The sequence below is a fragment of the Xyrauchen texanus genome, chromosome 16 (assembly GCF_025860055.1).
Source record: "Xyrauchen texanus isolate HMW12.3.18 chromosome 16, RBS_HiC_50CHRs, whole genome shotgun sequence".
NCBI lineage: Eukaryota > Metazoa > Chordata > Actinopteri > Cypriniformes > Catostomidae > Xyrauchen > Xyrauchen texanus.
Genome location: NC_068291.1, coordinates 18,139,196 through 18,165,416, shown reverse-complemented (window position 1 = coordinate 18,165,416; position 26,221 = coordinate 18,139,196). Strand labels below are relative to the sequence as shown.

At 36.1% G+C, this 26,221-nt stretch overlaps 1 protein-coding gene across 2 annotated transcripts in view; it reads right to left on the bottom strand.

Annotated features, from left to right (window-relative positions):
• Positions 1 to 200: 200 nt before the first annotated feature.
• The window catches only part of rnf144aa (ring finger protein 144aa), a 47,162-nt gene continuing 21,141 nt past the window's right edge, over positions 201 to 26,221 (bottom strand). For both annotated transcript variants that reach the window (XM_052145696.1, XM_052145695.1), the window contains exons 2-8: positions 25,354 to 25,504; positions 23,897 to 24,001; positions 20,325 to 20,385; positions 13,903 to 14,113; positions 9,880 to 10,027; positions 9,669 to 9,758; positions 201 to 2,299 (exon numbers count right to left, since the gene is read on the bottom strand). In XM_052145696.1, coding sequence (XP_052001656.1) covers positions 2,168 to 2,299; positions 9,669 to 9,758; positions 9,880 to 10,027; positions 13,903 to 14,113; positions 20,325 to 20,385; positions 23,897 to 24,001; positions 25,354 to 25,488 — 882 coding nt within the window. In that variant the 5' untranslated portion in view covers positions 25,489 to 25,504 and the 3' untranslated portion in view covers positions 201 to 2,167. The remainder of the gene's footprint in view (positions 2,300 to 9,668; positions 9,759 to 9,879; positions 10,028 to 13,902; positions 14,114 to 20,324; positions 20,386 to 23,896; positions 24,002 to 25,353; positions 25,505 to 26,221) is intronic.

Below are 26,221 nucleotides of genomic sequence, written 5' to 3'. Positions count from 1 at the left end.
ACACAAACACCAAAAGTGTCAGTGTCGGTTTCAAAAACTTTAATTATCTAAGCCTGATAAAGGAGCAATGTGTTCAGAGTTTTATACAGAGTGGAAATAATCATAATTTTTCTGTTAAAAGAAGAGTCTTCTTCAACAGAAAATTTTTTTGATTATTAAAAAATAATATATATATATATATATATATATATATATTTTTTTATTTTAATATAATGAATAACAATATTATTACTCTATAACTTGGCCATTTTATGTACAACATTTGTATTTAATGTAACTATGCATGCATAAAGATCTATATATATCTTTGAACATCACAAAAGTTGAAAAGTGCCAACATTATTCATCTAGGAGGACCTGAGGATAAATCCATACACAATTAAAATGAAAAACAAAAAACAACCAAAAAAACAAACAAACCTTATGTCAGCTACAGAAGAAAAAAGTGAGGTACTCCAAAATTTAAGGCTATAAAACATAACTCAGGTTGCTACCAAAGGATTCAGGTGACCACCATAATATATTTACATACTAGTAATCAACTTCATCAATATTGTGAATTTCAGGGGGGCAACACAAATCTTTTTTTTGCAAACAAAAGACAATCACTTTGTCATCTCAATTTGTCAACCTCTAATATGGCACACAAAAAATGCCAGATGAGGGAATCAGAGAAAATTCTGAAGAAATATAATGAGCTACATTTTATCCAGCTACACATATGGCAGGTGTAGATGCTCTGATTTGAATATTTCTGAGTAACATGTGACCAATGGCACAATAGCTTTTTAGAAAGCACTTGCTATTTCAAGAAGTGCAAGCAAGATGTTAACATTCAAAATAGCATCACAACTCAAGTTTAAAATCAGTCCACTTAAGGAAAGAAATCATTTTAAAACTATTTGTCAATTCTCAACATTACCACAATGGCTTTTTGAACAACAAACTAGCAAACATTCAATTCAAGACAACAGACGCCACATCATTTTTTTATCTTCAAGTTGTATGAACTTGCATAGACAAAGTGTTGGACTTGTAAATATGTTTAAGCCAAACAATCTTGAAAAAAAAAGTGTATAATCCCTGCCAGAATTACATTGACCGTTTCAAAATTGTTCTTGTTGTTGCAAGGGATACAAACTGTATCTACAAACTATGTGACAAAAAACACAAGATATACCATTGAGTAAATCCCCATATAATTAACAGTGATGATACACTTTTACTGTAGAAAAGGGACTAACAGTTTATCTTCAATTTTAGACCAAGAAATAGAATCTTGTATCTCATGTTCGGATTAAGTTAAGGGTTTGAGCAACTTCTTACACTCAGTGATTTCAATGTTTGGCATTTTAAACTCACAGAACAGTCCTGCTTTGGCCTCAAATTAACACTTTAAATCCATGGAGATCAGTGACTATGTCTCAAAGCAAAATATTTTTTTCTTAAGTGTACAGGGAGAAATTTCATTGGCAAAATAAAAAATAATAATCTGTGCAACCCTTAATGACATCAGCACCCATAATCTGCCATATCAATTTAGGTTTGTCTGTGGCGTTAGTTTGAAAGACCTCAACAAATAAGACGTGCCATTAAACAAAGTCTTGAATGTAAAATTTAGCTTTGAATAAACATTTGAATTAGTATTCTTGCTGTGCATTTATACAAAAAATGAAATGCACTCACTCTGAAGCATTTAAAGTGAACATAAATGGCAAAGAGTGAGCCGTGTGACTGCACACAGAGACCGTCAGATGAACAGACTGAATAAGTTTTCTGCTTAAACAGAACCCTCCAGAAGAGCCACATATGGAAAGCATATGCAAAACAGAAGAGCGCTTAGATTAAACAGCGCTGTGCTCTTTTAGTAACATCGCCTATGTAACCATGAAAGGGGAGGGACAATGAGTAACCCCACCTTCTCAAGTCCTCCACCCAAGCAAGCAACAGGCTCACAAGGTCTCCTGTAATCTCGCCAGGGCCTGCCTAGATGTAGCCTACATTAGCTAGCAGTGACAGTAACCGTGATGTGAGATGACTCACATTGTGGCTTCAAATGCGCAAGTCCCACCGGTTGATGAAAGCTCAAAAGGTAGAGGAGGAAAAGAAAAACGATTTAAAGGGAATGACCGGATTTCCTCCTATAGTGACTCCTTGTGACGGGCTGTTAGGTGGGTAAAGGGTCATCATCGCCTTTACTGCATTTGCACTTACAGCACAGCACGAATGGCGTGGCTAGCAGCAAGAACGGTGAAGCTACGAGTAAAAGCAGTCCGAAACCAGCAAAGATTCCAACAACCTGTGGAGATATAAATGAACAGGTACAAGTTAAAACACACAACAAGACACATAACAAAACAATGCTTGATACCCTCTTGGAATTAGCCAAATGTAGTGTATCAGCACAATGTATAATTTGGCCAATATCGGAATCAGATATTATCAGGGCTTATTTATTTCAAAACAAACTTCAAACACTTTTCTGTCAGGTTTCCAAAAAATATTTGTACGTTTACAACACTCAACATAAACGGCATTAAAACACAGAGCGTTATTATTTTATACTATATTGTAGTATTGAAGTATTTCACTTCACTAAATAATGAACAAGCAATATGTTGTTAAATGGTTGATCATTTTCAATCACTGATAATGTGGTAGTTCACCCAAACATTCTCTCACCATTTATTCACCCTCATGCCAACCCAGATATGTATGTGACTTTCTTTCTTCTGTTGAACACAAATTAAGATTTATAGAAGAATATCTCTGTAGGTTCATACAAGGCAAGTGAATGATGCCAGAACTTTGAAGCTCCAAAAAGCAAATAAGGCAGCATAAAAGTCATTAATAAGACTCCAGTTATTAAATCCAAATCTTCAGAAGTGTTTTTTACCGTTTACTTTTACTGTGAATGTCCACTTTCACTCTCTTCTGCTTCCATTTATGGCAATTTGCATTTTGCTGGCATTTCACAAACTACTGGGCAAGGAGGAAAATATATAGTTAAAAAAAGACTTTAATATTGACCTGTTTCTCACCGACACCAATCATATCACTTCTGAAGATACGGATTTCATTGTGTGGATTAATTTAATGCTGCCGTTATATGATTTTTGGAGATTCAAAAGGTCTGGTCACCATTTACTTGCATTGAAGGACAAAAAGACCAGAGCTACTTTTGAAAAATCTTCATTTGGGTTAAACAGAAGAAAGTCATACACATCTAGGATGACATGAGCGTGAGTAAATGACAGAATTTACATTTTTGGGTGAACTATCCCTTTAATAAAGCTGTCAATTTAATGTGTTAATTCAGAGTGATTAATAAAATAAAATATACTGTTAAAAAATAACTATTTAGATTAATCACGGCACAGAATATCCTACTGATATTTTTGCGAGTCTCAGTCAGCAGGGGGCAGTAGGTGCACCTGCAGCTGGACAGGCAACAAATAGACAGCTGAACGGAGTAGAGTGCAGGCAGGGGTTTCAAGACACGTTTTTTTAAGTTCCAAATTACATTTCATTTGACGCTGCGTCTTTAAAATGTGGCATTTAAGGCTAGAGATGCTGAAAACCAGTGAAACATGATGCAACCATGGTAAGATGCACCAAAAACGTCCATCTTTTTAACAGGCTGTTTTCGTCAGAGCACAAAGCACAGTACTACGCACTACAACCGTGCACAACCTCTTATCCAATTTTCATGAGAGGGCTAATTCTAAGTGCAATTTTTGAGCCAGCGCAAAGTGCAAGTGGCCTATGGATTTATTGTCTGTAAATTATGTGGTGCAAATAGCAATTTACTATTTTCCTAAGAAATATGTCATTGCTCTAAGATGTTTCAATACAACCTCTTATCTCAGCGCAAAGTCCAAATTCAGTTTCTGCAATTGCAGTTTGGACATTCCACCAGCAGGTGGTAATAAAGTTCATGTCCAAAATCTGAAAGTACAAAGCATCAAATGATGTCCCTTCAATCGCTATTTAAGCCATTTGTTGAAACAAAAGTATGAGATTTGTGTTACATTTTCTAAAGGCCATGTTTTATTACCGTTATGTTTAAAATTGCATTTATGTTTAAATTTGTAGCCTACTAATAATTTTCTACCTGTTGTCATAGTGATTTTTAAGTCACTGCAAGAGGAGCCGGTGGAAGGAGAGAGTAAAATGTTTGGATTCTATATGATTTTTTTGACCACTTATTATTTGAATTATATTTAGTTTCATTTGAAGTTTAATTTGAATGCAGAAATATTTTTGGATTAATTTGTTTTGTCTCAATAAACAAAATGAACGACCGGTAGAAGTGAAGTGCTTTCCAATACAATCTCTGTTAATACTAGCCATGATTTGTGTCAGTAGATGAATGTATATAATTTTATAAATTTTCTCATTAACTTATTGGTGCGTACATCAAAATTCTGAGGAGAATCGCATTTTCCATGTGTATAAAAGGAGCAAGTCACTATTATAGAAATATGCCTGAAATTCATCAAGGACGAAGTTAATGCACAAAAGAACATCATTTTAAATTCTTCTAATTCAGTGCATACAGTCCATCTACACTACCAACTTCTGATGAATGTGCTGTCTTTGTTTATATCGCTGGTGCTTGACAGGGAATGGACTATATAATAGAACACAGTTGGTGCAATATCTGGAGAAGAACCTCAGAATTAAATTGCACTTGATCCATCCTATTTGCACGTGATTTCACCAAACCCATTTGCATCTAGACTTCGTGCACGCTTGCACGAAAATACCAAAACTTCTTGGCCATGCCCAATGAATTTGCGCTTATGTCTTAAAGCATTGCACTGTGCTTAAGTTTAAAAATGGCCTTTTAAAGGTGCACTCAGTAACCTTGTGTGATATGGTCAATTTTATTTTTTAACAAACAGTATAGATCAAGAGTACTGACAATCATATTAGTCAAAACATAATTATTATTGCCTATGATGTTGTGCAAATGTTTATATCAGTACATCCCTACAGAATATAAAGTAACGTGTTCTGATGTAACTTCATTTTCCACCACATAGGGGCATCAGATCCTTACCATTTATTACGATCACAAAATGGAACTGAGATAGAGTTCCTTTTATGCATTCATAACACAAGTAAATATCACCAGCTGATATTACACTTGTAACAGGTTACTTACTATAGGACACAGAAGCAAGTGAAACTATTCAGGCTTGATTTTCTCCTGATGTAAACAATCCCTATATAACAACTGGCCTTTCACACAGAATGAAATCTCAAAATTGTAATCCTACCCATTTATCAAGAGACCAGTTATAACCTTGCACACACTTTGCTTTTCCCTTTCTATGTAAATTTCTCTCTTTCCCAGACTGCAAATATCTGAGCAGGGGAAAGCAATGCCATCTAATGGATGAATACTCTGCTGGCATACCCTGAGGCACAAACCCGGGACGGGCTGAGCCCAGCAGCTCTGTCTTAACTAATTCATAAAGAGTCAAATTTCTGATGATGTTCGGATAAAGCTTTGTAAAATGCTAATTCTGAAGGCTGGCACAGAGGCGCTGTGCTATTATGAAGCTTAATATGACTCATTCCTCCCCACTGAGCAACAGATGTCTTTGTGCAAATGTACTAAACCTTGCATCATTTCAGGGCCATCTCACCTTTACAATATTATGTTCAGCATATGAAAAGATGTCATTGTTTAAAAAAAGAACATTTTGTACACTTATTGTTCATAAGGTGCATAATTATGTAAAAAGTTACAAGAGGTTCAATGCCTTCCTTTTTTAAGAAGAGATAGTTCTTGATATGTACAGTTGAAGTCAGAAGTTTACATACACTTAGGTTGAAGTCATTTAAACTCATTTTTAACCACTCCACAGATTTAATATTAGCACACTATAGTTTTGGCAAGTCGTTTAAGACATCTACTTTGTGCATGACATGAGTAATTTTTCCAACAATTATTTACAGACATATTGTTTCATTTTAATTGACTATATCACAATTCCAGTGGGTCAGCAGTTTACATTACATTCAAGTTATTTGAGCCTTTAAGCAGCTTGGAAAATTCCAGAAAATGATGTCAAGCCTTTAGACAATTAGCTTCTGATAGGGGTTGTACTGAATTAAAGGTGTACCTGTGGATGTATTTTAAGGCCTACCTTCAAACTCGATGCCTCTTTGCTTTACATTGTGGGAAAATCAAAAGAAATCAGCAAAGACCTCAGAAAAAAAAACTGTGGACCTTCACAAGTCTTTGCATCCTTGGGAGCAATTTCCAAATGACTGAGGTTACCACGTTCATCTGTATAAACAATAGTACGCAAGTATAAACACCATGGGACCACACAGCCATCATACCGCTCAGGATGGAGACGCATTCTGTCTCCTAGTGATGAACGTAGTTTGGTGCGAAAAGTGCAAATCAATCCCAGAACAACAGCAAAGGACCATGTTAAGATGATGGAGGAAACAAGTATCTATATCCACAGTAAAACATGTCCTATATTGACATAACCTGAAAAGTTGCTCAGCAAGGAAGAAGCATGTGTGAGCCAGGAAGCCTACAAACCTCACTCAGTTACACCAGTTCTGTCGGTAAGGGTTCACACCTGAGTGCTAAAATATCTAACACCTGTTTCTGATTACAGAAAGCACGGGGGAGAGCAATAAAGAGGAACCACGCCCAGTGTGAGAGAGACGCTTCAACCACCAAAGTTGACTGTGTTTAGGTTGAAGCTGAAAAGCTATTTTGAGTTGCACATTATTAAAGACCAACCTTTTGAGTTGAAGACTCACTTTCCTTTTTCCTCCTTTCACCCCACAACGAACCCCGTTACACCTTGGTGTTCCCACAAAGGGCGCATGCACACATCGTGTTCTTCTGAAGCGAATAAAGTCCTATATCAACTTTATACAGCTTTAATTACTTTTATTGGGGTAAAACAGAAGCGCACACACTCTTGCCTCATAAGCTGTAATAAGCCATATGAAACTGAATGAAGTAATGTCAAAGCTCAGGCTTAAATTCTACTAAAAAGAGAGAAGCCCCATTTATTTCGGGCAACAGGAAGTGGTACAATTCCGAACATTTTCTGTGGTCTTTGGGTCTTTCGTTTCATGAAAAATTATTGGAACATATTCCTTATGATTACGTTCTTCAACGTAATTGGTTATTGGTCTTCAATCCTTGAACCGTTTTTAGTATATCTAAAATTGTGCCCCTCATAACTGTACACTAAACATCAAATATGTTCTGACTGGCTTTGGTTGTGCCGCGTTAAACAGCTTGTAGCTTTATTAAGTTGAGATCATCGTGGTCGAAAAAAGAGAATTAGCCACAAAGTCTTGGAGGCTTGTTTCAAAAACCATTTTCTGCATACTTTACTCCCATCTATTGCTCCTAATGACATTCTTTGAAGGCTTTTCTTCACAGTTTTTGCTTATCTTATGAACCACTGGGAAATTAGGAAATACATAATCGACAGTGGATCTAAATAGCCTTATGCGAGAAAAATGCATATGCCTTTAACACAAGGAGGAAGCTTATGCTTTTTTTTTTTTTATCTGCCATTTTGAATGTGACATTTAGGGCTGCCATAGTCTCACGTAGCCAGAACTTCGACTACACATTTGACTGGGATCTACAGCAGCTTCACACTTACAGGAAAAGCCCTTTAACTGACATGTAAATCGAACAAATCGCAAATCGTTGTTTTGTCATTGCGTGCTGTTAAGGGGTGGGGTTATCCAAGATATATCATACCACAATAAAAGACAGACAAGGGGAAATAAATCATTTATATAATATTGCAGCAGTCTCCATGAGCGGTTGCACAGAAAACACACTGGAAATAATAGTATTTTAGTGGTAAAGTATTTCACAGACATAACTAAGTAAAATAAGTCGAATATGCGGTTACCCTCATGAATATCCACTTAACATTCTGTTACGTGAATTCAGCTACGTATTTCCCCCTCAAAAGTGCTCATTGTATAAACGCAGAATCTTTGATAAACATGAATCTGTTTCCCACTGATGAAAAGTCCTGTGTGCTTCTACTGAACTTCCCCCATCAAACCAGCCAATCATATTTGCCCTGAGTGGTTCTACAAAGCGTTTTCCAATTTTGTGTTTTGCATTAGATGATTAGAGAAAGGGCTGTTGGCGGTCAGTGGGTGTGCCATCGGAGCCTGCCACTACAAATAATCAATAAAACTGATAAAAATCGATAACGAAAATAGGTAACAATGAATATATCGAATTATCGAATAGTTGGGTCTAAAGTCTTACATTATAATGTTTAATATAACATTATAAAGTGAATATTCTGTTATAATTTACTCACCCTGATGTCATTACAAATCCGTATGACTCTCTTACTTATGCAGAACAGAATAAGAGAACGGTTGAATGTATGAATATCCTGGTTCATCATTTCATTACAATGGCAGCTGATAGTAACTCACTTTAAAGTTTTTAAAAGGACACAAAAGTCTCATAGAAGTATGGAAAGTAAAGGCATACGGTAGGATTTAGTGAGAAACAACCTGAACTGTAAGTCATATTTCTGTGACAATGTGCGCTCAGCTCATTCACAGTGTTTATCACTAAAAACAATTTAACATAGAATTTATGACATAATCTTTTATTTTTGGTTTAAATATTTCTTTAAACCACATTAACCTAGTTAAATTAGGTAAACCCAACAAAATTAGACATCTCTTATTTATTTATGTACTAACTAGTGAAAGTGAATGTTAGCATGCTAAATACATGCTTGTTGGAAGAAATACAGTATGTAATACAGTATAGTAAGCACAGCAATTGCTTGATAAAACAAGTCATCAATTTCATGTGCAACATCTACCTGTCCTCATCATTAGCTCAAGCTCCACTCTTCACCAAAATTGTAACCCCCAAAACTCCAACACAATAGAAACTATTTTAAATCTCATAACCAAACACGAAACATTTAAAATCCCCGTTTATATTCATCTTGCACAAAAACACACTTCATTTTAAAATGTACTCTCCCTTTCACGTCCCATGCAAAGCATGCTGGGAAATGGAAATCCCCTGCCCAGTTTAATCAATGCAACATTAACATAACAAAAAGTACTCATGTAGTCCCAACTCAAATGGATTAAGTAAACTTCTATTTTACAAATTTAAATGGATAGAAAGCAATGAAGTCAAGTTGTGACAAAATGTTCTAGAATTGTGTTGCTTCAGTTCATTTTAATTAAGTAAATTGAAAGTAGCAAAAATCCTTTTTTTGAGTGTTGTTTAGAGGAGAGCAAGGGGCGAAATGTGAAATAACTTGCTTTTCATTAATATACTGGAAATAAAATTTGGCTGTTTAATTATCGGATTAATAGAAAAAATGATTAGATTAAATAAAACAGATTAATCGATTACAGAAATAGTTGTTATTTGCAGCATTGGTGACACTGAAGAAGTCAGTACCCAAATTAACTGATCTAGCAAATCAATGTGAGATAAGGTCTTGCACTAAAATCTGCTGTAAAAATATCACCTGCTTAAAGCACACAATTTACAAAACATGTGTTTCTGAATGGATCCTTATGACTTGGTCACGTGTTGGTGCATGGCAGAGAAAATGAAAAAAGGGGAAGAAAATGTGCTACTCCCCGTGAGTGCCCACCTGCGTTCTGTGCCAGATCACAGAGGCTCTGGAGTGGCCTAATTTGTTGCGGCAGGGTCCTTTGTCATAATGGATCAGGAGGAAGTCGTCCTGTCAAACACAGAGAGCATTACGAGAGGCCGATCATTACCTGAATTGTTATTTTTGGATGAACTGTCCCTTTAAGATGTGATATTGAAGATGTGAAGATGTGACTGCAGTGAGCACTTACATCCAAGGACTCCAGGCAGTACCAGCAGAAAGCGTGCTTGCAGTTCTTACACATCATCTGGGCACAGCCCTCGTCTCTCTCTATGTAGACTTTACATTTAGGACAACGTTTGATTGGGGCATCATCATCATCAGCCTTAAAGAAAGAACTGAAATAAAAGAGAGAGAGAGAGAGAGAGAGACTGAGAAAAGAAGATAATGTGTAAAAGAAAATATAAAGACTGGTCCAAATCCAAGAAAGTCCACCTCCAAGTCCCTAGATATAGTTCTTCCTTTAATATAAATAACTAGGATTTTTGCTCATTTAATTATTCGTCAGACGAAAATCCTAAGTGAAGCATACCTCTATCCAACAGCTTGTTGAGTTAAAGTTAGGGGTTTTGAAAAATGTATGAGCAATAGAGCAAGCACCACTAATATAACAGAGAGGAAGATGGAGAGAGACAGTGAAAGGAGAATAGAAAGTAAAAAGAAATGATTTGCATTAAACTAATTCATCTCTTTTAAGTTTCACCTATGAAATTTCATAGAAAAAGATTTTTAAAGAGGAACCCTCTAAAAGCTATGATAGACTCTTTTTTTTTTTGACACTTAGACAGTCTGTCTCATTTTATGTACTAAAGAGTCGTGGGCCAGGGACAGTGTTTGCTGGTAATGGAGAAGCTGACCCGCAGGGACTGAGCTGACAGGTACAAGCCCATTCATTTTCAGGACAATTCATAGCCTATTGATCTAAGAGAAGTGACATTGTGCAGAAAATCCTTTCAGAGCCAGCTAAAGTGAAGCCGCTTTTCCTTGAAACTGCAGAGGCTCAACCTGACTTATAATGCATTTAGGGGACTGTGAAAAGTCATTTTAGTACATTTGTAATTATAATAATAATATTAGCAACATTATGGTTATTTCAGATTTTAAAGGTGCACTCAGTACCTTTTGACATGTGTCATGTTGCACTTACACCTCGTGGCTTGGGTGCAGCATAATTTAAAATCAATAGTTTTCAGTTTCAGATGCCATTATAGAAATGTAGTTTTCACAGTCAGTCATGATTACTTTAATCAATGAGTGAAAGTGTCCAATAACAGGATGGTTACTGAGATTAAGCAAGAAGTATTTGGCTGATCATGTGATACTAACATGGCAGCCCCCTTGTGTGGACCCTCTCCATGTAGAATAAAACAGATTTTATAAGGTTACTGATATGACTGGAGTCTTCATTTTAATGTGAGTGGTCATGATTTCCTACATATATTACAAAATTACAATTCATGTCATATATTACAAAAAAATACAGAGTGCACCTTTAATGCTATATTTAACCGTGTGCTGTGTACACATGCGTGGACATTGTATTTTAGCTTCACTATATGCAACACAGTAAGGGTTAAACTTTCAATGCAGTCATGTGACAAAACAACATGGCGCTGATCACAGCACAGTTTGTCTTGGGAGAAATGCCAACAAAACTACATCTGGTAAGAAACAGAATTACGTTTTTACATTGAAACCTGTTTGAGTCAAAAGATTAGTGTCTCTAGTTTCATCCAATATAACTTTTTTAATATTTGAGCGATTTATCGTGAAACGCCACGCTGCTAAATGCTAATGTGTACAAAAGCACATGGTTTTTCTAAGCAATCCTATATTTACTGTGCATTTTCACATTGAGAAAATTTAGCTTTCAGAGGCGTTATATGGAGGAGGAAAATACAGTGCTTTTCTAACTGTTCTGAAACCAGTACAGACAGACAGAACATTGGAGGTTAAGTTCTTCACTAAATAGGGAGTAAGGGAGCATCCTAAAACCCACATAAACAACAATCCTGGAAAAATAATAAACAATTTGATAAAACAAATATCTGACTATCTATAGCCTGGTATTATTAAAAATTTCACAACTTACTGTAGTCCCACTGTCTACATTTGTGGACAATGATTTTTAGGAAAACTATTTGCTCTAAAATTGTTTTGTTTGCATGTTTATTAGGCTCTACTAATTACAAATCAAAAAGGGAAATGGAAAATGCACACATCAGTCATGCTCGCGTCTCACAAGGTTTAAAGACAGGTTAAAGACAAACAGATTTAACGTCCATAGTGTGATTGTGAAAAAATTCAAGATTGTGTAAACGATTTTATTGGTCAAAATTAGTGTTAGTGTTTTATAAGCAAAAATATATATTAAAAATAGTCTTGACATATTTGGTCAGTAGCGATATACATCACAATATAACGTTTTTTACGGAACTTTAGAAAAATAATAATAAAAGTTGGTCCATTACTTTATCAATAAATAAAATGGATGTTCAGAGCTTGATACAGATCAGTATCAAACATGACATGATACAGAAATACTTCTGAAAACTTGAGGCTGTTTTTATTTTTAAATTTACTTTGGTTTTGGCAAAGTGGTCATTCCTGCATGCCTCAGGATCAAGGCTCAGACACTCTCCTGAAACTATTCCTTTGTTTGTGAATGAAGTGTGTGAAGTGAATGTTAACTAACACCTGTGCGTGAATCTTTTGCTTACTGAGCCGAGAGCGGCACACTCTTCAACATCTAGGAGTAGAGACCCATTCTGAAGCTGATGTGATGTGAAGTTGAATGAATGCTCAATAGTGCAAAAAACATGAAGACAGATCAAGGTATTTGATTTCAAATCTCATGTCGGCTTATTAACATCAAAACATTTTACGCAGTACAAGCCTCATTGTACAGTGCTTAAACTCATATCAAAACGTTCTTTTCCAGGAATAAGGACCAAAAATAAAGACGACTCATGCTGCAATACACAGATTTTTGACTAATTGAATGCTCTCTAGAATAAGAATGTCCCTGCCCCCCCTGCAATGGCAACTAGCCCTTCAACATGCCCCACCTAAACTTTACAGTATTTCAATAGTAACAGTAATGGCTGATTTAGGGCAGATTTTTATCATGACTTGCATAAAGAGTATGACCTAATGCCCCTAGGCAGAAGATATCAGCTACCAAAATGTAAGACAAACGAATACAAGTTCTCCATGGTGCCATAATCAACAAAGCTGTTGAATAAAGAATGGTAGAAATAGGTACAGAAATGATTGAGGTATTAAGGGTTTATGTTGATTATTGTTTAGTACGCTGTTTTGTGTTGTAAGGATAATATGCTACTGTGTGTCTGTATATTACAGGAAGACTTTATGTGAATATATGTTGAGTATTTTATTGTGTGTTTATATGTAATAGCAACCTTGATGCCCATGGCAAATTTCTTCATGGAGACCAATAAAGAATTAAGAAAGAAAGAAAGCTATTTTATGGGGTTGTTAATGAGTATTTTTGTCTTGTTTCTCAATAAAAATATCTAAAAAAAAAATTACTTTAGAAAATAGCAAATTACATATATACACACTAAATACGTATAATATACTAATATACAGTACAATGCTACTATACTATAGTACTACTAAACTATTATGCTGTACTACTATATAATATATATATTATAATTTATACAAAATATCTCAACATCCTTTCTACAAGATCAATGTACTTGTGATGCAAAAATGCATTTTACGCATATTTTTAAATGATTTATCACATATAATTTATACTTGTATTTAATAATAATATATAACAACATTATTCTATCCTAACCTGTTCAACTGCTTTATCATATTTTATTATATTACATATTACATTATATTATATTTACTTGCAAGCTGAATGAGGTAAAACGTGTTTGAGAATATATCTTGAATTACGTATTTTTTTTTTTTAACCACATTTGCTTTTTTCTTGTTTTAAGCAGAAATGTAACCATAATAATAATAAATGCCAGTAGGGTAAGACGTTCTTTGTCTCAATATCTTTTGTCTCAATTTGCTTCTCATGGACATTGACTGTGTTTTAAAGGACGTTCATATGGGAAAACAAGACAAAAATACGGATCCAGAAAATGTATTTTTGCAGTAGGTGTTGCAGAAGAAAAGTGAAAAAGAGGAGGTGAAGAGATCAGAGGTGCTTCACATGCATCAGTACCTGCTTTCTCCAGGTAGAAAGGAGGTGATGGGAATGTTCTCCTGGCAGTCTTGCTCCGGGTGCCAGCTGGCCTTGCAGGCGGAACAGAACTCATGTGTGCAAATGCTGCAGCGCACCAACCGTGGAAGCACTGTGTCAGACTCTTTCAGCTGGCACACAGCCTGGCACATGGAGGACGGGCACCAGGTCCGGTGCGGGTCCATCAACACCTCTGTGAGATGAGGAATCAGATACAGTTTCAGTCAGTATAAGATGGTCATAATAACAAGTCACCATGGTTACAGCATCAGAGAAGAATGGGAAATAAAAAAAAAAAAAAAAAGCTTTGGCCTCATCTGCCCTCAGAAACAAGATACTAAGAGTGGAACTGCATATCATAGCTTTTACATAAATCAATCTGTTAAATTAGCTTTTTACTTCTCATCATATTAAAACATATATATACATATATACATATATATATATATATACACATACACATACACATACATATATACATATACATATATATATATATATACACATACATACATACATTTATCATTTACTATATATTGATATATATATATATATCATGACCACTCACAAGAGATGAAGACATAACCTTATAAAAGCTGTCCCCTCACAGGAGTGGCCGAATACTACTCACTTTATCTTAGTAACTACCCTGTTATTGGACACTTTCACTCATGGATTCAATTAATAATGGCTTACTGTGAATAGAAAACTTCTGCACTTGAATCGGTAACTTAAAAATACTGTTTTTGATGATGCTGTATAAAAGACCCTATGTGTCAGTGTAAGTCTAAAATGACATCGTTTTCTGAGTGCACTTTTAAATTAATAAGCCATGAGAGGTCATGCAAACGTCCCAGACATTCAAGCATTGACAAGATGAACAGGAGACTACATTAAAATTAATGCACAGACATATATTAGAAGACTATTCAATCCACACACCACTATTCGTTAAAACATTTATCATTTACTATTGACCTGTTTCAGTGACGCCACTTTTCCCCGCAGCTGCCATATTTGTGACCATCAGCGGGAGGAAACAATGGCGGAGAATGGAAAAACACCTGAAAAACGATATCAAGAAAAACCTCAAAAAACGCTTTTGATCCATGCCAAGTCCCAGGAAAGGTGCATACAGGTCTGAGGTCAGCACAAATACTGCAAAATTTGGCTTTTGCAGACATTAAAATATATTTTATCCACGATTTACCTCCGTACGTCGGTGAGTCTGATGTGCGACACGCCTAGCGGTACATCACCGTGAACATCTCTCATTCAGAAGTGAAATGTTTGTGTTGCTTTCTGCTCTGATATGATCCTGTTTGTATGAATGTAAGAACTGCTTATGTCATGAAGAATACACAGAAAGAAACCGAGGCATATTAGTGTACAAGATATTTACATTGTAGTCGTGTGAATAAAGTCTGTGCTTCATGATATTATGATGTGCTGTTTATTGACTAACATTAGTATACACACATTAAATATATACTATATATGCACATTATAGTGCTTTTTTATTTATTACAATGTCTAATAACATTTATACAGTCTGGGTGTTATGAATAAAATTGTCCTGTGTACATTTCCAGTTTAATTGTATCCGAATCAATGGTGTTATAAATATAAATCACACGTGTACAGATAACTGACATGTTTGAAAAAATTAGCAAAGACCTATACGTTTTTACATCTGTGTTCTCTCCCTTCATCGCTGCTTTACTGTAGCGAAATGAAGCCGTTCCACTCAAAAGATACATTCTGATAGAAAGATACATTCTGATAGAAAGAAAAATTACATTTATAAAAAAAACTTTGTTGTGATGTAACTTTTGCCACAGCGCACGCAGCACATTGAAGAAATATGGAATTTTGGTCACAATCATGGTGCAGCGGTCATACAATGAAACAGGTCAATAGTACCACTAACTGTAAACCAATTTGGAATGCCCAATTCCCAATGCGCTCCAAGCTCTCATGGTGGCGTAGTGACTTGCCTCAATCCAGGTGGCTGAGGACGAATCTCAGTTGCCTCCACTTCTGAGACAGTCAATCCACGCACCTTATCATGTGGCTTGTTGAGCGCATTACTGAGGAGACATAGCATGTGTGGAGGCTGACGCTATTCTCCGCAGCATCTACTCACAACACCACGCGCCGCACCAAGAGCGAGAACCACATTATAGCGACCACGAGGAGGTTAGCCCAATGTGACTGTACCCCACCCTAGCAACCGGGCCAATTGGTTGCTTAGGAAGCCAGACTGGAGTCAGCATATTAACTATAGTATTTTAGGCAGAAAAACAGTATATTCCGGACCACATGTACTATTTGACGACTGCTATGTTTTATGTTTTTCTCGCACTCTTCTGCCTTATGAATGCAAAAAGGTCTGTTAGCGACATTTGGCTAAACTTGGTAATCTATTTAATGTGTGGTTGGGGACAAATAAAGAGGAAAGAGGCTTTCATAATATCTGCTGACTGCAATTTTTAGCCATCTTGTTGAGTCAGTATGGCATGCATTTTTATCTGTCCCCACCTGAACTGTGAGTCTCTCACTAACTGAACATACACTCACATCCAACACATCAGGCCATGCATGAATACACATACACTCTTGGATCTGTCTCTGCATGCAATATAGACACAATTCTGACCCAGTTTCACAGAAAACTTAGTACGTTTACATGCATTAGATTTCAGTCTGACAATAATTTTAATTTGCTGTTCACAAGAAGCATCTGCTGATGTGGAGGAACCCTTGCAAAAGATAGATTTGAGGAGTTATTTTTAGATTTTTTAGGGGACCTAAGATAAAGAAGTGCTGCTTTTCTTGAAGCTGGAAAGGGTTATAAAGTTATCTCAAAGAGCTTGAATATTTATCTGTCCACAGTTAGACTAAATGTCTATAAATGGAGATGATTTAGTACTGTTGCTACTCACCCTAGAAGTGGCCGTCCAGCCAAGATGACTCAAAGGGTCTATAGTATTTTGGTCAGAAATATATTTAATACTCAAATTATAACTAAAGTCTTTTCAAAAATCTCATGTAAACGCTTTAGTTGACTGACATTATACCACTCTGTTTTTGTGACATCAGATTAACAAACTTATGTAATTTGTACAGTATTAGTAGTTAACTTATGTTTACAAAAACAATCTTATTGTAATGTGTTATTGAAATTTCCATGACTTTTCAGAATTATATTAGTCATATTCCCCAGTTTTCCATGACCGTGGGATCCCTGATTTTCAGTCTGCTCTATTTGAGACTCTCATTTAATTCATTTATGAGAATATTGCCATCATGGCAATACTCAAGGCGAATACATACTAAAGAGAAGAGGGCAGCTCACAGCATGGGAAAAATGACACACATAAAAGGCATATAGAATTCCATATATAGTTTGTTGTTTTTCAAAGCCTTGTAACGCACTAGAGCTGACAGAGGGGGCATATCTCTCAAATAAACTTGTCCTGTGATTCAAACAGGGTTGGGCAGAATACTTTGAGAAAGTATATACTTTTATATACTTTGAGAAAGTATTCTGGGCTGACTACTAAATAATCGCTCTTAAATGTGTTAAGTGATGTATTACAATACATTACATAAGAAGGATTGGAAGAATAAGAACGTTGGAAGAATAATGTGTGACAGGTCATTATGATCTTCTCTGAACTGCTACTCTTCCACTATTAATATCTGAGTGAATCTGAATAGCTAGTTTCTTTAAATTTGATGTGGATATGAACATTAATGTTTTTCTTTATGGAAGGCAGAAGGAAAACAGAAGGCATTATGTTGGCAACGACAATATCTTAATATCTTAATCTTCTTCTTTACCCATTATTTGATTGTACTAACAAAGAAAAATATATTTTGGCACAAAATTAGATAAATGAAAATTAACCATATATATTTTCGAAATGAGAACTGGATATCACTTGCAGAAATGAAACAAAATACTGAGATCATGTGAAAACAATGTAGTATTTTAATGATTTTAACTAAGCTTGCTTGCATATTTAGGCCTCTTTATTCTTTTTATTTTCTATATCACTTTTATTACCAACACTTTTCTTTTTGGATATTATTGATTCTTTTACTTGATCCTTTGTTTTTTTATTGTCGTTTTAATATATATATATATATCACTTCATGAGATGTTTTTTCTTTAAAGTGAGATATAAATATTATACGTTACATTGAACTTTTACAGTAGTTTGTTTACACAAGGTTTTTTTGTTGTGGTTTTGGAACACCTCTGATCTACTTAAAGTCCTTTTCCCTTTTTAAGTATTTGCAGTACTTTATCTCATAATTTACCTATTCATATTATTGTTGTTTATAACCGCCATTTCTCAACAGATCCTCATTCTGCAAGTCTCCAATGTGGATGTGACCCACCAAATGGTTATTGATAGCAGTCTGTCTTTACACTGCAAAGCTCAGCACATAAGTCGCATAAATGTATTTACACACAATTACAATTGCTGGAAACAATGCATCATGCGCTTAAATGTTTTATTTGTGAAAAAACTTTGTCCAGCTGTATTGATACTGGTGCACTTCAGACAACATGCTGGTTGTTAAGACGGTGCAGTTGCCAGATGTTAAATCCCAGAATCATACATGAAAAAGACGCTGTATTGTCATTCTTTAGTGTCTACTATTTTTTTAAGCATCCCAAAAACTGCAACCCATGATTCTATCATTTTAACCCACAATTGTGTTTTCAAATTAGACAAATTTGTTGTGAAAGCACAACCCTGGCAACACTGCACAAACGCTGCTCCTGCTCAGGGGAAGAGAAAGCAAGAGGCCAAGCGTGCAGTGTGCACGGTGTTAGAAAACGCTTGTTCTTACTAGATTGACTAGACTTTTTTTTTTCCTTTCACATCTCCCTTATTTTGTGGTCATTATGAGATTAGTACTCTAAAAGTATTCTAACAACATTTTTATAAAGTAACAGTATTATGAATATAGGTGCTTAAAAACATAACAAGTGGTGAATACAGTTACTTCATTTTTGTATTCGGATTACGTAACGCCATTGTGTTTCAGCCCAACCCTGGATTCAAACCACTGGAGACATGTCAAAGCCCAGAGTCTGGATCACTCTAGTGATAGAGATGATGAAAAAGAGATGATTCACAGGCAGAGTATATGGCACAGAGCTAAACAGCCTTAGGTCTTATCTCTTTAAGAGAACATGCATGCTTTGATCGAGTGTATCCAATTAACACAAGTATAATTTACTCAAAATAAATCTGTTTAATCTAGGAGATTTCTGACTTGAAGTTACACATGTTAAAATCAAAGGCATTTTAGATCAGTATACAGATTGCTTCAGACATGGTAAGGCGATATAAAGGTTTTTCACACTATACTTAACCTAGGGTTACCATTACTTTACATCAAGGGTAAACATTCTCATTTGCATTTTAACAAGGTTAATATTGATTGGACAACTACAGAACACAACAAGCATGCAACATATTTTAATAGCTGCTTGTCCATCTGTGGAAATGTTGCCACTTATTTCTGCTCTGGTTGTCTTGCTATAGTTGTCTTATGTCTTTTAAAGCACACTATCAGGGACAATGCAGTTTCTTAAATCAAAAAGATTTTTTAAGACTTTAAATAAAAAAAAACCTAAACAAATACAATTAATATTGTGCACTGTAAAAATTATAATAATAAAAAAAAAAACAGAAACATTCGTAGCATAGGTTGCCAAACATTTAAGAAACTGAAATAAGAGTTTTAGACTGCAAAATGAAATAAGGTGTTACGACCATAAGCTGAAATAACACATTTAAAATGTAATTTCAAATAGCAAGCTGAAATTACATTTCACATGAGAAAATCATGACTATGTTTATTTTTTTCAATAACATATTTAATTGGGAAATTATTAACTTGGTATGAATAAATATATTTTTAGGGGAATTAAAAATGTTATTGAAAAATGTGGAATGAACATTAAATTATACTGTATCTTCTCTGTAAAAATTATTAATGAAAGAATTTTCATTTTCGGTTAACTATTCCTGTAACATAATGAGGCAGATTTATGCTCAAAATCCTAGGTGACATTGATACATGTCAGCAGGTTGCAGGCTGTCATTTTTTGAGATGCAGGCAGCACAGGTAACAGCGACTGATCTCAGACAGCACGATGTCATCCAGACACACACGTGTCCAGCGCGAGTCCCTCGCTTCACTTTCATCCTCACATGTACACCATTGCCTGGCCTATTTGTCTACTGCGAGTCACCCTGAGGCCGATCCAGGACCATAAGTATGGAGCTAACCATAAACAAACATGAACACGTGTCCCATCAGGTGCTGTGTGATGCTAATCGCCCCCCTGATGGACAAACATATTTTCCACTTACCCTTCTCAAACTGCAGCTTCCTGTATCTCTGCATTATCTCTGTGGCTACCATGCATTCAATCTGAAAGAGAGATGGAGAAAGAGTGAACAACAGCAGTTAAGAACATTGTGGTCTGATGGATATAAAAGGACTTTTCACTTTATAGATACTGTCTTTCAAATTTTTATTTGATTTGGGTAAACATACACCAAATATCAAATATGATGTCTAACCCAAAAAATGTGTTACATGTGAAAACATCTAAATGAACTGGTTTTCAAGTCAATAATTTTATTTATCTGACTAGATCAACTTGACAAGTTAGTCTACACCAACTAAAATCAACCTGACAAGTTTGGTTACACCAGCGAAAGTAATTTTATGGGTTAGATCAAGTAGAAATAGATCATTAAGGTAACTTTTTGGGGAATATTTTTGTAAACAATAATACATTTGCAATTCTGTTAAGTTAGTGTCACCAAATTTACTTCACCTTTAAGGATTGCAAAGCAACACTGTAAAAGGAATTAAGGGAAAGGAGGCGAGAACCGGCTTGATGATATAAATAATAGTTTAATGAAAAACTTAAACAAACGACACAAACACACACATGACGGACAGCTGACCGTAAACAACCTCTCTCTCGTCGCACCACCATCCACAGTCGGCCTTTATCCCTCTGATGCTTAATTAGCCTGATAAGGGACCTAGGTGTGTATAATCACGACCCGGCCACGCCCTCCGCCATGTCACAAAAACATTAGTGACTCTGCTGCTTTTCATCTTCGTCTGATTCCTCAGGTTTAGCTGCTTTGATGAATAAAATACTGAATGAGCCAGCCATGCTCACAATGAGCCTCTAGCTGTGAGGAGGAACCCTGCCCTTGCACTGACCTCAGATTTGAGAGGATTTCGTGGTGCAAGCCACCGAGGGGAGAGTCAGACTGCAGAGATTTCATCCTAAAGAGCTCTAATCTCTTTTAGATATACATAAACTGGTCTGTATTAGGATTTTGTTTGGAAATTTTCAAAACATTCATCCGTTATTCCAGCAGCTGTGATTATTGCATGTTTTGTTAAAAAACGACATTGCGGGAGTTCACGTGACGCCATGCGAGGAGCAGACGTGTAAACCAAGAGCTCTGCGTGCTTTGCTAGTTTATAATTATTTTTGTGGTATAAATCGGTGAGATTTGACACATCCTACTACATATTTGTTCTTTGAAGTCAACATGGCAAAGAATTCCGAAATCCTCGTGGTCTGGAGATATTAAAAGACACTTACGCGCTCAAGATGAAACATCTGACAGGCCTGCGGACCAGGGACTAAATTTGGATGGCGCAGCAGGAGAAATTCAGCGTCAACTGGCGAGTATGTCTGTGATGCTGACGAAAGTTGTTGCAGAGTTGGAGTATCTCGTTGTAATATGTCGATCGATTACGGCGATGGAAATAAAATTATCTGAGTTGGTTACAAGAATCCGGGACGTTGAGACGTCGTTGGTAACCAAGGCAGATTTACAACACGTTTTTGAAAAGTTGGAAGACCTTGTGAATCACACTAGGAGGAATAACGTGCAAATTGTTGTAATTCCTGAGGAGGGCAGAGATATGGTGAAATTCCTGGACAAGCTCTTCCCGAGTCTGCTCAACATAACAGGCCATAAGCTGGAAATCGAGCAAGCTCACAGAGTCCCGGCTCTGCCGATTTCTGGCCAAATATATATATATTTATATATGTTGTGTGGGAATGTGTTTTGTGGAGGAAAACATCTTCGGACAGTTCTGTGAATGAATCTACACGCTCTGTGAATTTATTCTACCTATTGGCTGGGAATTGTTTTACAAAGTATTTTCTGTAAAGTAATTTTGCCTAACAATAGTTGTGCAGAAGCATTTAAGTTGAGCAATCTTATGGTAAAATTGTTGCGGGGGCTCTCGTAGGTGTACATGGACCATTTGAGTTTAGAGGGATTGACGCCGTTAGCACTGTCGTGCATAGGGTTAATGCACACGTTTTTCTTTTTCTTTTTGTTCGTTTGGGGTTTGATTGTTGCACTGCTGGCACCCCTCATGATATAATATTGGAGGAGACTTTAATCTTTTGATGGACTCAGTCCTTAATCATATTGACGCAAAAGTGTGTAAGCCCACTAGAGCAACACTGACACTTCGCAGGATGTGTAAAATCTCGGTCTTACAGATATTTGGAGACTTTTGAACCCATTTGGTAGGTACTAAACATTCTTTTCATCAGTCCATAAGATTCATTCAAGAATATATTTGTTATATATATATATTTGGCCAGAAATCGGCAGAGCCGGGACTCTGTGAGCTTGCTCGATTTCCAGCTTATGGCCTGTTATGTTGAGCAGACACAGGAAGAGCTTGTCCAGGAATTTCACCATATCTCTGACCTCCTCAGGAAAAAAAACAAAAATATATACAAGTCCCTCATTCAATCTGTTGTTGATTGTTCAATTAGAAACATCTTGTCTCAGATCACGCCCCAGTGAGTTTAGAGGTGCTGCCACATATGGAGAAAAGGAAATCATATAGTTGGTGCTTTAATGTATCCCTTTTGCAAAATCCTGAATTCCAACAAATGTTAAAGGCTGATCTAACCAGAGAAGTTAAGTTACAACCCATTATTTACCATTTGCACGCAGTATGGACAAAAGTGTCCAGAGTGTTTAATTCAGACATTTATCTAAATGCTGCCTCAAGCTTATGGCTAAACCCCAGACTATGAATTAATAAGTCCCCTTTCTGCTGGTCAGAGTGGATTGTGAGGAGGGTTAATGCACTAGGTGACCTATAGGCATCTACAGTTGTGCCACTTGCTCTTTACTATTTTTGGGAATAGCATACAGCCCCCTAAATCAGCAGATAATCTAGGAGAGGGGATTACTGCTTTTTTGCTTCCTTATTATTTGAACATTTATAATGCATTAAATATAACTGCATTTAAGATGAAACGCCAGGGTGCTTTAAAGATGCTAGAAGTTTTGCTTCAGCAGAGCGGAGAGGCAGCTCCAGCTCTGCTTATTTCACAACGAGAGTGCTTCTGTATTTTGTATTATTCCCTCATACTTTGCGATCTACTGTACATCAACTGAAGCTGTTCGGAAAGTTTAGAGTTCATATGGACCGTGAGCTGTGTAATTCTTCCTCACCTCAATCAGGCGGGAACTGGAGTGCTGCTCTCGTGCTTCAGAGTTTAATGTGATCTCATGTTACTTTAAATGAGATCAAACGACTATTCGACATATCTTTGGTGCTAATTTTTTATTGCCAACAACTTGTTTCAGCCCTAGTTACTATATAATAAAAATATTTAAAAAGACACAAATTTTCACTTCATTAAGTACCATTCTTTAGCTAGAATATATAGTACTTGATATTACAGAATGTAACAAGAATAGAATATGCAGCAAATATATGGATGCTGTGGAGTGATATGTTGAGCAGGTCTTTCAAAACATAGTTGTTAATATATTGTGTATTTTAGCATGACAGCAATGCTGCATTTAACATTCATCTGTTTAATAATACTGAATAAATGGTGCTAAAAAAAAAGTGTTGACATTACCTCATTTTCTTGTAAATGTCCTCGTTTTGGGCATGCAGAGTCTGGACAGCTGATCGCAGTTTCAAAGCCCTCTTTGATTAGAATTTCCACATACTGCTTCAGACACTTTTAAAAAGGTAGTAAAACAAAAGATTACATTACATTTTAAAACATTCACATTTAGTTGTAATGTCCTTTTGTTTAAATTGCTCACTGTGTCCACAAGAGTGTGAAATTTGAGGACAGAATCATTTAACCACTCGTGATAAACTATTAACTTGCTCAAAGTAATTGTGTTTCACCTCAATTTAACAAACACTTATCCAAGATCTCCAATGTTTGCAATGGAATTTGCAACTTGCCATTTTAATAGGTCATGACCGTAAAAAACAAAAAAAACAAAAACAAACTTTCAAATATTTATCTAATGGTCTACCTCAAACCAAACAAAAAAAAATAAAAATCTTGTAAGCTGAAAAAGAAGAAGAGCAATTGAGCTTTAATGACTTTTGTGCAAGGTTAAGTCTGAGGGAGTTAAATATTTATATTGATATAATCAATATCATCCACAATTATCCTATCGCTTCTGAAAAAATGGATTTAACTATTGAAATCTTATGGTTTACTTTTAGGCTGCCTTTATGTGCTTTTTGGACCTTCAAAATGTAGTTATCCATGTTTACATGGCATGAGGGTAAGTAAATGATGAGAGAATGTAAATTTCTGGGTGAACAATCCCATCAAGATACAAAAGACAGTTTTGTCTCTAGCGAGCTCAGAAACAACCAAGACAAGACTTTTCAGAGTCAAAGGTACAGATGTTTTCCCTTTACCCTATTCCAGTACCAGCTTCTTTTACCCAAATGTTGCCTGCATCCTCAAGATATAAATAAAACTGCTTTCATATCAGTGCTCAGATCACAACAAAGGTAAACTGCTCCCTGAACAGCAAACCTCAGATGGCAGAAGATGCTTCCAATGTTTATTACTGGACTGTGAATCACACTGCTGGCACAGAATACAGTTCAGCTAGTCTGTGGAGATACTCTATAGAGCTGTGAACTCTGTGCTTAAATTGACACTCATTTCAAAATATCTTTGGCTTAGTATGTAAGAATTTCCACTGATTTATTTTAAGATGTTCCATTCTTATAATAGTTAAAATAAGATAGAAATCACAAATTAAATGAGCTTGAGAGATAACACATAATCATAATTCCTAAAATAAGACTGAAAACACATGAAAAACCACACATCATGTTCAGAGCTACTCATTTTTGGAAAGGTCTCAAAGGTCATAAAGCAGGATCCCCTTAGCCTTTAGGGTCATATTCTTAATTTTTAAAGTAATTAAATGTTTATATCTCTATTAATGTGGCAAGTACGTGGTATGACCGAAATCTTACATCACAATATGAGTAATTTAATATCATGGTAACAATACATATAATCAAGAATCTTGTTTTGATGCTACTCACCAGGGTGCAGAAGACGCATTGACACTGGGTGATGGTGGTCATTTGCTCCAAGGGAAACTCTCCCAGGCACAGTTTACAGGACACTAGCGGGTCCAGGGCCAAATCCCAGGTGGGTCGGTACCTAGCTGTGGTCATGATGCCTGCTGCAGAGCTGAAACACAAAATGGCTCCAATTAGAGAAAGCCTATGCTTTATACACCAATACAAACAGCGCAAAGCGTTTAACAGCAGTCAATCTAGAGTGTGACGATAAGTGCTTCTGTTATGCCCAGACGCTGATATCCACGCTATTGCAAACACTGTGGCAGCCAACCCTCTAATGCACATTAAATTGGCCACATTTCATATTGGGAAGGTCTAACAGATGCAGTGGTGAAAGGTTCAAATACATTTACCCTCCATTTATATTATGTAACTGAAAGCATGGTCACGAAGTGCTTTCTGAAACCGTTCTGGAGTCTAGTCTGACTGTAATGAATGAGAAATCGGGCTGGAGAGACAGAGTGATTTTTCCTCTTCTGCCACTGACAGATGACAGGAGAGATGACTCCACTGAATGGAACTCCTTCAGTGAAAAGAAAAAAAATACACTTTCCTCTCTGCCTACGTCTTTATTTCAGGATAGGGTTATTTTTGGAAGTCTCGGCTATGAGACTCTCAGTGCTGAAGTGGGCTGTTGTGCTGAGAGTGTGGCTTAAGTGTTTACAGGAAGTGCTTGTTGGAACGTCAACACTGCTAGGCAGTGCTGGGCAGAAACTTTGATTTGTTATGGTTTGTTTGGGCTTTTATGAAGACTTAGGGCTGGGTGATATGACAATATACTTACATTTAAATGGAAGGGAAAGTTAGGAACTGACAGCTTCAGTCA